The 15243-nt window shown below is 39.4% G+C and overlaps 3 protein-coding genes across 4 annotated transcripts; 1 reads left to right on the forward strand and 2 right to left on the reverse strand.

Annotated features, from left to right (window-relative positions):
* Positions 1 to 43: 43 nt before the first annotated feature.
* Positions 44 to 3269, reverse strand: vhl (von Hippel-Lindau tumor suppressor). Its single transcript, XM_036570877.1, has 3 exons — positions 2790 to 3269; positions 1881 to 2003; positions 44 to 694 (listed from the first exon to the last, which is right to left on the reverse strand). Exons 1-3 carry the CDS (start codon positions 2989 to 2991, stop codon positions 501 to 503), a joined length of 519 nt encoding a protein of 172 aa, XP_036426770.1. The 5' UTR covers positions 2992 to 3269; the 3' UTR covers positions 44 to 500.
* A 732-nt stretch (positions 3270 to 4001) lies between these two features.
* Positions 4002 to 11218, reverse strand: crbn (cereblon). The gene is made up of 11 exons (XM_036570868.1): positions 11094 to 11218; positions 10016 to 10125; positions 9631 to 9833; positions 8676 to 8834; positions 8443 to 8596; positions 8284 to 8346; positions 7503 to 7587; positions 7241 to 7356; positions 7032 to 7096; positions 6191 to 6322; positions 4002 to 5275 (listed from the first exon to the last, which is right to left on the reverse strand). Exons 1-11 carry the CDS (start codon positions 11164 to 11166, stop codon positions 5098 to 5100), a joined length of 1338 nt encoding a protein of 445 aa, XP_036426761.1. The 5' UTR covers positions 11167 to 11218; the 3' UTR covers positions 4002 to 5097.
* zgc:152986 (uncharacterized protein LOC101884054 homolog) lies at positions 11201 to 14771 on the forward strand. Of its 2 annotated transcripts, none has more exons than XM_036570879.1 (3): positions 11201 to 11289; positions 12843 to 13057; positions 13926 to 14771. In XM_036570879.1, the coding sequence occupies exons 2-3, from the start codon at positions 12853 to 12855 to the stop codon at positions 14228 to 14230; spliced, it is 510 nt and encodes a 169-aa protein (XP_036426772.1). In that variant the 5' UTR covers positions 11201 to 11289; positions 12843 to 12852; the 3' UTR covers positions 14231 to 14771. The 2 variants fall into 2 exon arrangements, with proteins under 2 accessions (XP_036426772.1, XP_036426771.1); XM_036570878.1 differs by having other exon boundaries at positions 11270 to 11289; positions 12846 to 13057.
* The last annotated feature ends 472 nt before the right edge of the window (positions 14772 to 15243 follow it).

Consider the following 15243-nt stretch of genomic DNA (forward strand, 5'->3'; position numbering starts at 1 on the left):
AATGAATAAACATTCTGCCACTTTCACTCAGTAAAAAGACAAATTCCAAAATAAAGCTGTTTTATTGGTTACAAGTAAATATAATCACTTACTTAGTGAAGTTTCTAAAGTACAACAGTTGTGTATTACAAAGGTGTACTATCCACTATTATCACATAGCTGCCTCCATTCAAGCAAACTACCTGGCCTGTTGCTGGCTTTAATCATGGACTTAACATATTTAAAATATTTGTTTACATAAACTGGTGGGATATAAACAGAGCAGCAAGAGGAACAATGATGTGTGTCCAAAGGCAAGTGAAAATGGGTGCTCTGCAAAGACAAGTACACAGATGCTTTACAATGGGCAGAATGTGAAACTGCATAGTTACACTGAGCTTTAATTAAAATTTTAAACTGTCCATTTTATTCAGTAAAACAATGCCATCTTCTAGGACAGCATGTGTTCTGAATACATGTATAGGCACAGTAATAAAGGTTGCCTTTGACTCTATACAAATTCACGTGTTTTGCGCTTCTCTGTTCTCCAGTAGTTTTTGCTCCACTCGCCGGCTGATGCGTTGCAGGTCAGCATGGATGCTGGGTTTCTGAGCAAGTTCATCTTGTAGAGTGCGAGCAATTTCTAAGCGAGGGAAATCTTCACTACGCACCAGCTTCCTCACCACCTGCAGACAGCGCTCTCGCAGGGAAAACACTGCCACACAAACACACACAGTGAAACATGGACTGTCCTCACAGTCTGTCAAAGAACCTTAAAATACCATAACTCAAGGCAGAAGTCACATGGAGGCTGTTAACACCTTGCATTTACATGTGCTTCCTGTCTGAATCACATCTGCATGTACTTAATTTACACTTTTCACTAAAATGCATCAGATGAGATCTGATTTTACTTTCCCAGGTAAAAAGCACATCAGCACATACATTGCTTCCATTTTAGTTCCACTTACTTTTCCCCACTTTTACAGTCATATGCACAAAAATAAATAAATAAATAAGTTAACATATTCTTTGTATGAAACAAACTCAAATGTGACACTTTTCTTCAAATTTTAGTGCACAGTTTCTATTCATTTGATGAGTTTAACATGCCACATAAAATATAAAACATGCCATAACTATTGCATTTTACGTTTTATTTTTTCTTAATATATTAATTTCAGCATATAAACAGTAATTTTTTCCAAACTTTTGCATACAACTGTATGATACGAATTGACAAGCTTATCTGGGACACATTAATCAACCCAGAATGCAAGAATGCACTTTGGTGATAATTCCAGTCTCGGGTGTCTTCCATCTTGGATTTCCTTGTTTATCCTCTCACCTGCTATTCAGCACTTCAGACTGACACATTTCCACTTATGTACACTGACTTCTGCCACTTCAATAAAACCACCTCCTTGTTTCTGCCCTTATTGTCCGTTTTATCAGCTTTACTCAAAATATAGGTGCACTTTGTAGCTCTACATTTACAGACTGTAGTCCATCTGTTTCTCTGCCTACTTTGTTAGCCTCCTTTCACCCTGTTCTTCAATGGTCAGGATCCCCACAGAACCACCATGGAGCAGGTATTATTTGGGTGGTGGATCATTCGCCTTACTGCTGTGACACCGACTGGTGGTGGTGTGTTAGTGTGTGTTGTGCTGGTACAAGTTTTCCTGCTGGAGTTTTTCCACACACAATGGGTGTGTGCACCTGGATTTTCATGCAGGTGAACATGAGGTGATCACCAGAATCACATGTTGATGCAAAGTGTAAACAGCCTCATTGCATCTTATAGACAAACCAACAAAACTACAAGTTGTATATTTGCCCCAGCTAAAACAAACAAAAGTCAATGCCATACACTTTATCACAGACAATCTGAGGTAGCGTACCAGGTAATGTGATGTTGGCCAATGACACCTGGCCATTTTCCAATGCACTGGGTAAGTACATCTCCTTATTATTCACCAACAGGGGATCATCAGACTCAGAATCACGAAACATCCAGGGATGCCCTGTCAGATATAAACAGAGAGATGGTCATTAATATGCAGTCTTAGTCTATTACTTTTTAACATCATTACCCTTGTAAAACACGTTGAAATCACCAAACAGACGTGTCCACCTTTAAAACCCTCAGCTGTGTCTCTCTTGATGCAACAAAATTAACTACGTAGTACACAAATATTTTCACTGGTACACTCTTAAAAAGGAAGGCTCTTCAAGGATTCTTTAGTAAAGAATGGTTCTACATAGAACCACGAAAAATCAAAGAACCATTTGCATGCTTGGTTTGTTGCATGGTGAAATGGTTCTTCAGATTAACGGAGAATTTTTTGTCTATAATTCTACATAGAAACTTTTGAAAATGGTTCTCTATAGCACCAAAAAGGGTTCTCATATTTTTACAAGCTTGACATCATAACAATAGAAGGACCCAATATGGTGCTATATAGAACCATTTTTTAAAAATATATATGTTCATGGTTCTATATAGAACCACTATACTAGTACTATTTTATAGAATAGCCATAATAGTTAGGGATGCACAGATATAGGAATTGTGGGGCGAAGCCGATATCTTTTCTATGTACTTATCTGTCAATGCAGATACATAACATTTGTAAAAATGTATAAATTATGGTTATTATGGATCGAAGTGGCAGTTTGAGAGATCTGGAATGTGTGCCAAGCCAAGGCCTTTGCCGTTTTAGCTAGCTGTGTAGTACAGACTGAACTGGTTCTGTGCGGTATCAGATAATGTAGGGAGGAGAGACAGATAGATAGACAGACAGACTCACCCACATAAGTAGTGACCGTCCTCCCCGTCAGCGGCTGCAGGTCTCCGTAGGACTGCGGCTCTCCGTTAAAGTTGATCCATACGAGCTTCACGGTTCGAGGAGTCCGGTTACAGAACACCACACGGGCCTGGAGGCGACTGATCAACGAGCGGACCAGCGGAAGCGGCTGCTGCCTCCCTCCGGGCTCCTGAGGCTGGGGCATGGTGTACCTCCACTCCGATACCTGCCTGCCTGAACGTTATCTGACCAACAGCAGGCCAGCCAGCTGGCCAAGAGACGGAACTCAGTAACCGCTAACAAAGTATACAAACTATTTACTTACACCAAAAAGAAGGTTCGTTTATTACGCCAGAGTGACACAAAAGTAAAACAACTATAAATGTACAACGAAAATAAAAACCAAACAATTCTAGCGATTTAAAAGAGTCTGAAATACAGACTGTTTACGTTTAGTACGTGCCTGAAGTTTGTTTTGATGACGTAATCAAAGCTGAAGAAGAATAGGGTCGCCGTGCTCAGCGTCTCCCTCTGGTGGTCTCTCTCTCTCTCTCTCTCTCTCTCTCTCTCTCTCTCTCTCTCTCTCTCTCTCTCTCTCTCTCTCTCTATATATATATATAAAGATTCGTACGGTGCCAAGGGGCCTTTTTCTATATTTTCTTGTATTTCGTATTTTACTTTTTTTTCATGAGGTCCTCTTATGAAGTTTGTGTGTTTATATACGTCATAATTAATTTTAACAAATTTTTTAAATTTTCCAAGCTTTTTATCCCTCAGAATTTATCAAGTTGTTGTTGTTGCTGTGCTTTTAAGACGTTTATTGTGCCAAAACAACAGTTCAGGCTGAAACACTCCTTATAAATGCACAGTGAAAAGCACTGCTGTAGATACGCTGGTTTTCATGAGTGTCTGTGTATAGACCATAAGGACTGGTGAGTTAGCAGTATGTTTTGAAATTTTAACTATATTTACATACTATAGCAATCTTTTTTTCGTTTTATAAATTTGTTTTTCCGTTACGTGGGCCCTTTAAATTTCTGCTTAGAAATGTGAATGGATGTATAATTGACAAGTTCTCATCATCAGTCAGCTTTCAGTATAGACAGCTTGCTTACCAGTTTAGCTTGGAGTCCTTCTCATTATACTCTTTTCCAAATCACATTATAAGTCCAAGTACTAAGTGCATCACCATAATAAGTATGCTTAATACAAATGGACATTCCAAAAATGATTTTATTAGCGCAGTTAGTAGAACTGAACATCCTTTTGAATCCTGAATCCCTTGAATAATGAATCATTTGAACATTATGATACAGATATGTAAGTGAGTGGCCTGTTGAGTGCATTTTGTGTATCTAGGTTTATCATTATGGATATGAGACTGCTGCAGTACGCGCAGGATGTTTGTATGTGAAGTCTATCTGTGTACTGCATGTAATGAAATTCTGCATTATAATAGAAGTTTCCCCAAAAAATGCTGCAGTCTACATGCAGACCTCTCTAATAATAAGCCTGCTAACAAAATCCTTTCAGTGCTTCAACACACATACATCCAAAAACATTGTCATTGACAAGAGATAGGGAAAAGGGGGCAACATATAAATACAAAAATACAGTAAGCAGGATTTTGCCCCTGATATGACTTTACAATGATAAGTAAGAGTAACTCTGTTACTTTCTAAGTCACCAGATGTCCATCCCCATCAGTAGTTACTGTGGCGTCCAGGAGCATGTTGCACGGTGTCCCCTCGCTGTTTATTAATCTTACCGAAGTCATCTTTCTTTGGACAATAATAGTCAAATAGTCCTTCCTCCTCACAGAAGGCCTGTTTATATTAACATAATACTAAGAAACACAATGTGATGACCCTTTCATCATATGCATACACAAACATGAGGCATTGCCAAGTTAACAAAGTTATTGTGAGCGAAGTGTATGTCATCATCCATACTACGCTCCAGTCTGCTAGACAGAGCGCAGCAGCATCTGTTACAACAGCAAAAACAATGAGAGGAACATGTTCAGATTGTAAAAGCAATAGATTTAAACTGAGAAGTGCCTCATGGAGTCCATCTTGTTTGATTCTGCAAGGGAAACTAATTTACAAAGCAGTCTGTTTTTCTCCTCTCCTTTACTCCTCATACACATTTTTGTCTCTCTGTCCCCTTTTTGCCCTAGTCGAAGCTATTTCTCTCTGTCTCTCAACATGTTTCTTTCTTTCTGATTTGGAGAGTGATGTTTTGGGGTGGAGGACTGAAGTGATAGATGTTTTATGTGCTGCGAGCTGAAAAGGTGCAGGTCATGCTGAGGTCACAGGCAGAGCAGGCGCGAGCCCTCCACACCCTCCTCGCCCTGGGGGATTGTGGGTAAGAGAGCAGAACGAGTCAGACCCCAGAAGCGCGGGGGACTCAGATCCTTCTTCACCGCAGAGAACTTCCAGCCCATGTGAGAACCACACGTCCGACACTGAGCAATCGTCCATGCATACCTAAACAAGATGCAAAAAGAAAAGAGGCATAATTAAGTCAGGAAAACAGGCAAACCTCACTGGGAATCAGACATGTTGTTTTAACTTAAAACAATGGGACCATAAATTGCATTATTTCATAATGTGCCAGCTTTCACCAATTTTACAATTTAATTTCAAGCTTTGACTGTATGATCAGTCCTCATACTAGGTGCTAACTGTGCCACACCTACTTTGTTTGGTGCGGACCAATCAAACTTTTCTTTAGTTTTATCAGTAACAGATGCGAACACTCCACCCATATTCGGGTTGCTGAAATGTGGGCTGCCAAAAATCACAGGTTGGTTGTGCTCCAGTTCCAAGTGAGTTCAGTTCACTGCTGGTGGGAACACACTTGTACAGTGAATGCTTTTCACTTCTTTTTGCAGTGTGTCAGCACTGTACCAGCTGCATAATCTGCCGATTATTGACTCTTCACAGATGCTCATATCATTCTTGGAGCACAAACTACTGCCAATAATGGCAGATGAGCAACAAAATAACAGCAAAGCAATGTGTTTGATCTGGCTATTTTCCATTTTTCTATCTTCATGTGGGCAAATGTAATGTAAAAGTAACAGTCCTTGTGTCTCTGCAAAATTTCTAACCTAATAAACAAACACCCACATTCATTATTTGATGCACTTTAGCCACTGCAGCATGAAACCAACTAGACAAAAAGAAAAATATAAAATGTTACAAAAACACAAGCTCTGGTGCAGACTTTAGCAAATAAATGGTGTGACAAAAGCCTAAGACTGTAAATGTCCTAAGTTTGATGTATTCTAGCTAGTAAAACATCTACTAGCTCTACTAGACTACAGTAGAAATTGAAGCATGTTTCAACAATAAACACACATTCAATAATCTTAAAAGCATGCACACACAAATCCTCACCCTGGAAACCAGCTATGCAGAGTAGAAGGTCGTCCAATCAAATTGAGGTTGCTAGCCTTGTAGACAGTCAGTGTCTCATGAACATAACCATGTGGATTCACATAAGCCGCCATTGGCCCATACAGAGACAGACTACAAAGAGAGAGAGAGACAGAGAGAACAAATGATGTGTGCACTGGGGTACAGTTCAAACTGCAGCCAAAATCATTTCAGTTAATGGCAAAAGTAAACATACTTACAATTATTATGATAAAGTCACATTATGCTTTTCTGAGCATATCATGGATATCTTCAGTACTTAAATTACCCTGATGTACTGCATGTTTCATTAAAGAGAGCATAATTAGCCCTGTTTAATTGGATATAGTGCAGTTCAGTATGTAAAATGTTGAATAAAAATCACTGTATTCATAGTTTGTATAGTATTTGTCAAACGTGGCATTACTGGTTCTTTTTAGGTCTGTTCCAACTAACTAAACCTTAGAAAAACACTATATCATGACGCATATTGTGTATCGTGAAAATGTCTTGAAATATTGTTATATATTTTTGCCTCATCATCCATCCCTAGTGAAAACTCACAACAGTAAGGTGATAAAGATCTCAGAGAATTATTTTGCAAACTGTTCCATATTTGGCAAATATATTCTTTGTGCTCATGCATAAAAGCCACCAAAAAGGTTACTGAACACAGGCTTTTCTTCATCAATCTCAATCACTCTTGAGCACACAATGTCTTTCAGTTTTGGATTTTTAATCTGTATCAAAGCATGTAGCTCATGATATACCTGTTTTTTTTTCTCATTTCTTCGCTTTTTTATGAAGGTCTTATGAGTCTTACCTGAAGATTTCATTCTTGGTTGTGATCTCTGTGTCCTGGCACTGTTTGCAGCACAGAGATGTGCACTGTGACAACAGACAAAACACAACAGCATTGAACTACTAACTGAAAATGATTCCAACAAAATCAATAGGTTTGATATTTTTGCCCTTTATCTCCAGTGTTTCTCAAACAAACCCCACAAAGCCCAGTCTCTCTCAGACACATACCCTGTCCATGATGTCCAGCTCACAGCGCAGTCTCTGTATGGCACTGCCAATCCTAAGCAGCTGCAGTCTAAGAGCATCATCTATTGGCAAACATGCAGCCACCCTGTATGAAAAATCTATGGAGAGAGGCACAGACTCAGAGAAAAGGTGCTTTTGTTTGTACTTTTTGTGGACATCAGATGTAACTGTATGTGTGCATGGGATCTGCTGTTCATGGGTGATGTGTAGTCCAGTAGAAGTGTGTTTATATTGTCATATGTACCTATAGCGTTTGTAGGCAGAGATTCATCTTTGAGGTTCTCATCCCATTCATGAAGCTGTCTCTTTACTCTACTCATTAGAGTCTCCTGTAACACATCATTATGAATAGAACATCCATTAAGTGCATGCAGTGATGTGAATGTGTGCAGTACTGTGCAAAGGGCAAAGACTCTGGTATTTAGTTTCCTGTCAAAACAGCCAGTAAGTGTGATTTATTCACACATTTGCCTTTATTACAGCTTCAATTCTTTCTAAGAGACTTGCTTTCAGTTTATCATTTAAATCTGCAGGGATATTTTTCTACAGCTCTAAAGTTCAGTCTTTGAAGTTGGAAATTTTCTGTTTCTCACAATCCAAATAATCCCAAACACATTCAGTGATGTTGAGGTCTGAACTCTGGGGTGGTCAGTCTTTTGTTCTGAGATCACCAGCAGCCTCTCTGTTTTTCCTATTTTCAGTAGAAGTATCTTGACAAAGACACATTCTTTCAGAGTGAAGCTTGACTTTCTCTGAACTCTTAAAGATGAAAGCTTTAAGTACTGATAATCTGATGGTGATAGTTTTGGTGGTCTACCCGGTTCTGCATGGTTGTTAGGAGTCCCATTTTCAATTAATTTCATTTGACTTTCCCCTTCCATATGCAAGTAGCTTATCTTATCCTCAGAAATATCTCTTGAAAAATAAATAACTTGCACTTAATGGCCATTTTGACTAGAAATTAAATAAATAAAGGGTGAATGTGGATGTACATATGTGGAGAACTGTAACCTTATGAAACTCACAGAGTCATAGAGAGCATAAACCCAGGGAGGCCATGGTGTCATACTAGCAGGATACAACTTTCTCTGAGAGATAGACGGAGAGAGAATGCATAACAAACAGTAAATATGATAGCATGCCCTATGTGTGTTCTGTGATCAGCATGTTTATATGTTAGTTACCCGTCTGTAGTTCTGGCAGCGCTGCACTTGGCTTTGTGGTTGTGTGTGCTTGGTAGGTGAAGCATGTGTGTGTACACGGGACAAGAGCTGAAGTGCACTCAGAGGGTCGAGTAAAATCCTCTCAGGCAAAATCTGTACTTTTGCCTGACGAATTCTAAAAAAATAAATAAATAAATAAATGCATCTATTTAATGAACCATATGATATTGTGTTGTGCAGTGTTGATATCTCACCCATCTGCTTGTGTGCGAATGTCATGCACTCTGAAGCGCTGCCGTCCAATAGCTTTGATTTTCACCGTTTCAATGCCGTACTCCTGCTCTTCACGAAAGGCGTAGATCTCTGCTGTTGTCCCAAACTCTGCCTTCAGCTCTCCTCCACTCGCATCAGGACTGCAGAGAAATTCTGATTTTAGAGGTTTCTTTAATCCTTCGCAGTCATTTAACCCCAAACAGTGCAATCCCAATAAAAACAAAATCCCAAAACTATTTTAACATTTGTGTACACAGTATGTATTATTTTATTACAGAAATGATGTACAGGCATACAGTATCCTCTGAACAAAGGCACATTTACATTACTTTTATGTTCTTTCCTATAGCATGAATGTGACTGTAGAACCAGGTCACATTCATACAATGGGGCTATCTAGCAAAAGACAGTAGTGAAGTAGTGCATATGTGAAAATGGCCTGACTTGTTTAGCACAAATACCCTTTGTTTTTGACATGAACCACAGATCATGACAGTATGTTTCAAGAGATCAAAATGACATGTCAGGAGTCTAAATTTAATATGCAATTCCTAACTACAAACTGAATTACCCTATTTTGGCTTTGCAGATTCTGAATTCAAGATTAAATGAACGAGATCTATGAGTACAGACACCACTACACTCTTATTAGCAGAGAAGAAATTAAGCACTGATGTCAAGAATTGGATTAGAGCACATGCAACCACAAAGGTCTTTTACCACTGTGGAATGAAAGAGCTGAATATGCTTCTATGTGTAAAAGTAAAAGCCTGGCTGCTTGATGGCATTGAGCACCCCAGACAACTGACAAGAAATAAACCTTATGTAACATAATTTTCATAAACTGTATTTAAGCATCATTCTGCAACGTAGTCACTGACTACAGTGTTGAGTTTAAGCCCTTTATCACTTTGTAAGCCACATTGATGGGCTTACCTGTGTGCAAGAACGGCGAATGTGCGGTCGTGGCTGACCAGGTTGCGGAACATGCTGACCTCTTGCGGTCTGAACAGCTGCAGCGGGAGCGTCTGGCCCGGTATAAGTATGAGAGCAGCATGAGGGAGAACAGGCAGATTCTGCACACTGTCTTCATCGTGAAGAGTACGGCCATGGAACTCCTCCATGTCTGAACCCAGGTACTAATACACACACGCACGCACATAAATAGTCTTACATTCTTATTATTTTCACAGGTACATCCTTACAGCATCCATTCTGAACCATGAAAACATCACATACGTTACATGAAGCCCTGTATACAAAATCTCATTTCATAAGTTTCTACATGTTTGCCAAGTCTGATGATTTAACTGACACTCACAGCATGTGAAGTTGGCAGGCTGGGGTCAAAGTTGATAATGCTCGGTTTTTCTGCATCCTCACTATCACGATCCTCAGTTTCCATATCATCTTCCTCCTCTTCCTCATTTTCTAGAGAGAGAGAGGGAGAGAGAAAGAAAGAGAGACAAATATATTAAGCAAGAGAGAGAGAGAGAGACAAACAGAAAGAGACAGACATAAAGCAAGAGAGAAAGACATAAAGCAAGAAAGAGACAGACAGAAAGCAAGAGACACAGACAGAGCAAGAGAGAGACACAGAGAAAGTGATACAGATACAGTGAAAGACAGACAGAGAATGCGACACAGACACAGTGTAAGACACATACAGAGCGAGAGAGACACAGACACAGTGAGAGACACATAGAGTGGTAGAGACACCGACAGAGCGAGAGAGAGAGACAGACAGTGAGAGAGATAGACATACATAAACACAGTGAGAGACACAGGCATGCAGAAAGAGACAGACATACAGAGTGAGAGAGATAGATAGACATACAGAGAGAGAGAGAGAGGAGTGAGCGAGAGATGGATAGGCAGAGAGAGACACAGACAGCGAGACAGCGACAAACAAGACAGACATAGACATAGGGAGAGACAGAGAGCGAGTGATAGAAAGAGATGCAGAGAGAGACATACAGAGCGAGAGAAAAACGAGAGAAACACACAGAGAGAGAGAGAGAGAGATAGATAGAGAGAGAAAGAGAGAGAGAGGGAGAGAGTTATGACTTGGCTTTCATTTTCACTTTTCTGCCGAGTCAGTGTCAGGTTTTGCACTCTTATTCGCCAACTAAAGCGCACGATTCTACGAGTCTACTTCCTCCAGCAGGAGCAGACCGGAGGGGCAGAGACACAGTGTGAACACACATTCTTGGTTATTTGTGGCTCATTAGTCCAAACCTGGTAGCTGTCATGTCTGACCGCTCGATGGCCACCCAGTCAGGCAGCTGTGGCCTCAGCAGCGTTTATGAGGAGTAAAACTGCGGCTGTGAGTTTGAGCAGCTCTGTTTTACAGCCTGCAGTGTCTCCGTATCTCAGAAGTGCGGTTCCAGCCCACTCACCAGGTACGAGCTGCAGCTGGTTGCCCATGTCGTCGTGGATGTTGTTGTCGCCTCCGCCCCTCTCAGCAGCCATCGCCGTCTGTTTACAGTCCAAAGCCCAACGAGTTGCGCCGGAGTTGGAATCGAGCAGCGGGTAATTACTTCGTGAAAAACGCAGCGCCGTCTGGTGGCCGGAGGTCGGAGTTGTGCTGTAGAGGTGAGAACATGGAGCGTTTGCAAAGGTAGTACTAAATAATGCTCCTAAAATATCATATTAAGCCTGCATTTATCGACACTGGGTCGAAAGCACTTTCACCATGTTGTGGTCGTAGTTTTCTGAGAAAAATCTCTTTAAGTGTAGCGTAGTTATGTGTAAGTTGTGTGCTTGAGTTGTGTGCTAAGTTAAAAAAAAAACATTGCAGTCAGTGAAACGAACATGCTTCACTTTCTTTGCGTTTCCGTTTTACCTTTATAAATAAGGACATAGGACGGAATATGTGAGGTTGCTGAAAAGTGTGTGTGTCATTGTTCTGATTTGTAGCTCTTCATTAAGTAATCAGCTACCAATACTGCTTTACTGCTTAATGCCCTGCGCAATGAAAAGCATACAGTTCAATATCTTATTTGTTTGAGTATTATATCTCCCAACCTCATAACTTTGATAGAGCTGATGATTTTATATCATTTTTATGTTTTCTTGCTGCAGTGTTCTCTCACTACAATACCCAGCATGCATTATTCAAATACCTCGTACAGCCATTGTATATTCCTGTGGTGTCCGCCAATTCTGACTGCTAACTTAGCCACTGTGCTATATGCTAATAAAAGTAACCAAGGTTGAATTGGCTTTTATTGGATTCATCAAACAAAATCAGGAAGAAAAAAAGTGATTCTAATTTCATGTAGAATAAAATGGACTAAAGAGACATTTCTAAAGTTAGCTACTTTGTTGTCCATCATTTTTGATGTTTAAATAATCAATTTTCTTCATTGTAATGGCGCTTTGAATACAGTTACTACAGTTATACAGCTGCAATAAGGTATTCGGCTTCCTAGCAGTAACAATAGTTATTTGCCTTTCCTTTTTCAATCACCGTCTTGCGAAAAAATAAATAAAATCAATTCTCCCCGAAAAACCAACCCAAAGCAGCTTTTTCAAAAGTTCCTTTTGCTTTCAAGATGCATCATCAGAAGTCTTTAAACTAGAATACCTCACTCTAAAGACTACAACGACACTGCTGTAGGATATGAGTAAGCATATTTACAACAGGTGTAGTGATTATTCAGTTTTTCATTTTGGCTGGATTGTACTTTAAAATACTGTCAAACAGAATTAGACATTGTCTTATGCTTTACCAATCTTAAAAAGAAATTCATTCTTAAAACCCACTTACACAGTTTTGATAAAGTTTCTGACATTCACCAATGTTTTCTTAATTGGGATTTGTTCTTAGGATCTTTCTCATAAACAAATTTAAGAAAAACAATTAGGAAGATATTGGTGAATCAGGCCCATTGTCTCGTACGTTGTCTTAATATTATGTCAGTGGAATCAGAGGTCAGAAACATTCCTGCAGCCTTTACACTGATTCTATTCTCTGAAAAGTTCTGCTTTGTGAATTACCCACAGTTATCATTTTTATCATGAAAGTGCAACCACCACCTTTTATGATGTGTATTGCTTGCACATTTCTAGGAGGTGTAATTTTACTTTGTGTATTTTGGTGTGTGTATGTGGTGACTTTGCTTTTGCTCATTTCTGTGGCATAGCAGACAGACGATGGCACTGGCAGTGCATGTGTGTGTCCTGCTGCTGTGTGCATGTGTTACTGAGTGTGTGAGTGATTTTTATTCAGTGTTAGGAGTTCCTTGTGCTGCTACAGAGAAAGACATAAAGAAAGCGTTTCGTCAGCTGGCCCTCAAATTCCACCCTGACAGAAATCGCAGCCCAGATGCACAACAGATCTTCACCCAGCTTGCACAAGGTGTATACACACCACACACAGTCCCTCTTAAGTGAGAACATGCTCAGTCATGCTTAAGTAACAATTATGTTACATCCGTTTGTAGATTTTTCCCTTTAATTTTATGCACATTAATTCACACACTGACCCCTTTAAACAGGTTCACTGACTTTCCCTAAATATATACAACGAATTTGTACCACTGTGTTAATTCATCTGTGAATCTTAAAAAAAAGTTTTAACAGTTTACTCAATTTTATGAACAAGAAACAGAAGGGTATTACAGTGGAACTTCACAGATTTTTTAAAATTTCAAAATAATAAAATGCGTAAGATGTACACAAAGTCATTTGGAGTGGTTTGATATGAAATGCTTCATTCTAGAGAAATTTACACAGTCAGAATTGTTCACAACCGTGGTGGTAGGTACCAAATGTCAGAAGCATGTCATTTCTGTTAAAGCTTCCTCCCCAGTGAGGGTTTGGATTCTTCACAGCAAATGCCTGATGCCTTGTTGTACAACAGGTTTTTTTGAAATCCATTCATGAACAGGTCATTGTAAGGCAAATTTACCACTGTTTAGCCATTATCAACATTGCCTATAAAAACTCGTAGGACACATGCACATTCACTGGTCATTTTGAATAGTAAATAAAATGGCTGTATTTGCGTGACCTCTGGTTCCGATCACCACCATTGTAAAGACAGTCACAGTCAGTAAGTTTCTCTATGTCAAACCACTTTGAATGACTTTTTCCCCTCAGTGATTGAATTATGCAGAAATTTAGAAAATTCGGTGGAATTCCCTTTAAATGTTGCAGTTGCCAATAAGCTCAATTGGGCTTTGTAGCAGCCAATATGATTGGCCTGCTTTTTTTTTCTTTCTCAGCCTATGAGGTGTTGTCCGACCAAGAGAGGCGGAGACTCTATGACCTGACGCACATGGACCAGTGCAGCGATAAGATGAAGGGAAAGCCAGAACCGGGGTGCAGTGTCTGCGATGACAAAGGTGGTTCCTATGGTAACAGTGATTTCCTATCCTACAGTCTAGATGACCTGCTTGAGATGCTGCGGATGGACAAAGATTTATTCATGGGAGAAGAAGATGATGTAGGTCAAGGGTGGAGTTTTGCTCTGTGGGATGAGTTTCAGGAGGAGGAGGATCAGTTCAGCTTTATGTTTGGAATTCTTTAAGAGAGTGTTTGATATTCATATTAATATGCACAATTGAAGCACTTGGGTTGCCTTGAGTTGATTAGGATGTGTTTTTCTGTTGTATATTGATTTTATTGATTGATTAAAGTGGCTCTGATGACACAGTGAAACGTAGTTTTTGGTTTGACTCAAGTCTAGTTTCCCCAAAACACTGAAGACCTAAGGTCATATTAATCATTAAAGCAGCTGTTGTTTTACTCAAAACACAACATTTAAATAACTGCACAGTCATGGCAACTTACCATGCGGTCTAGAGAAGGACAGTATCATGATATGGTGATCTTAGGCTCATATGTGGCTGCTCCAGAGTGCCCCATTCTATTGGTAAAGCTTTTCTATGGCGGTTATACAAGCTGTGTGTGCGCGGTTGAACGCCTTTGTCACTAATGGATGGACCATAAAGTACTCACTTATTCAAGTTTACTAACTGAATTTACTAATTAGAAGGGGTGTCTGGATAGTTTTAGACATTAGTGTTGCTGACTTGATGTTAGCCCATTAAAACATCTTATTTTATTTTATTTTTTTTTTACCAGTTTTGTTTATCAATAGTTAAATTTTGCAATCATTGAATTAAAGAAATCATTGTATTCATGTGCTGTAATGTGGCACTTAGTTCACAAACCTTAGAAAAGCTAAATACTATGATGCGTATCAAGTTGTGATGTGTCGTAATATATTTTTGCCACATTGCCCATCTTATTGCAGTCAAGTCACGATGAGAACTCGATTTATAAGACATAATTTTCTTTCAACTCTCTGTGTAAATTGTGTTTATACATCACTATTTTCATCAAATATACCATTTTCATTCCTCCTTCTGATACATACATTTGTTTCATATTCTTTGATTAGTCAGTTCAGTCAAAACATTACGATGTTTAGAGAATGTAGCAAATGCTGGAAAGGAGCCAACAGGAAAAAAACAAAGATTAGATAGGTACCGCTTAGGTCTTGCGATGAATGATGGTTATGAATAGAGGATGTCCTCC

Source organism: Colossoma macropomum, unplaced genomic scaffold, assembly GCF_904425465.1.
Source record: "Colossoma macropomum unplaced genomic scaffold, Colossoma_macropomum, whole genome shotgun sequence".
NCBI lineage: Eukaryota > Metazoa > Chordata > Actinopteri > Characiformes > Serrasalmidae > Colossoma > Colossoma macropomum.

Coding starts and splice junctions, on each gene's coding strand:
- vhl (XM_036570877.1), bottom strand. CDS start 2,991: ATGCCCCAGCCTCAGGAGCCCGGAGGGAGGCAGCAGCCGCTTCCGCTG. Junction 2,004..2,789: donor GACGGTCACTACTTATGTGG/GTGAGTCTGTCT, acceptor TATATCTGACAG/GGCATCCCTGGATGTTTCGT. Junction 695..1,880: donor GGCCAACATCACATTACCTG/GTACGCTACCTC, acceptor TTTGTGTGGCAG/TGTTTTCCCTGCGAGAGCGC.
- crbn (XM_036570868.1), bottom strand. CDS start 11,166: ATGGCTGCTGAGAGGGGCGGAGGCGACAACAACATCCACGACGACATG. Junction 7,588..8,283: donor TTTATGCTCTCTATGACTCT/GTGAGTTTCATA, acceptor GATGTGTTACAG/GAGACTCTAATGAGTAGAGT. Junction 6,323..7,031: donor ACCAAGAATGAAATCTTCAG/GTAAGACTCATA, acceptor CTCTCTTTGTAG/TCTGTCTCTGTATGGGCCAA.
- zgc:152986 (XM_036570879.1), top strand. CDS start 12,853: ATGGCACTGGCAGTGCATGTGTGTGTCCTGCTGCTGTGTGCATGTGTT. Junction 13,058..13,925: donor CTTCACCCAGCTTGCACAAG/GTGTATACACAC, acceptor TTTCTTTCTCAG/CCTATGAGGTGTTGTCCGAC.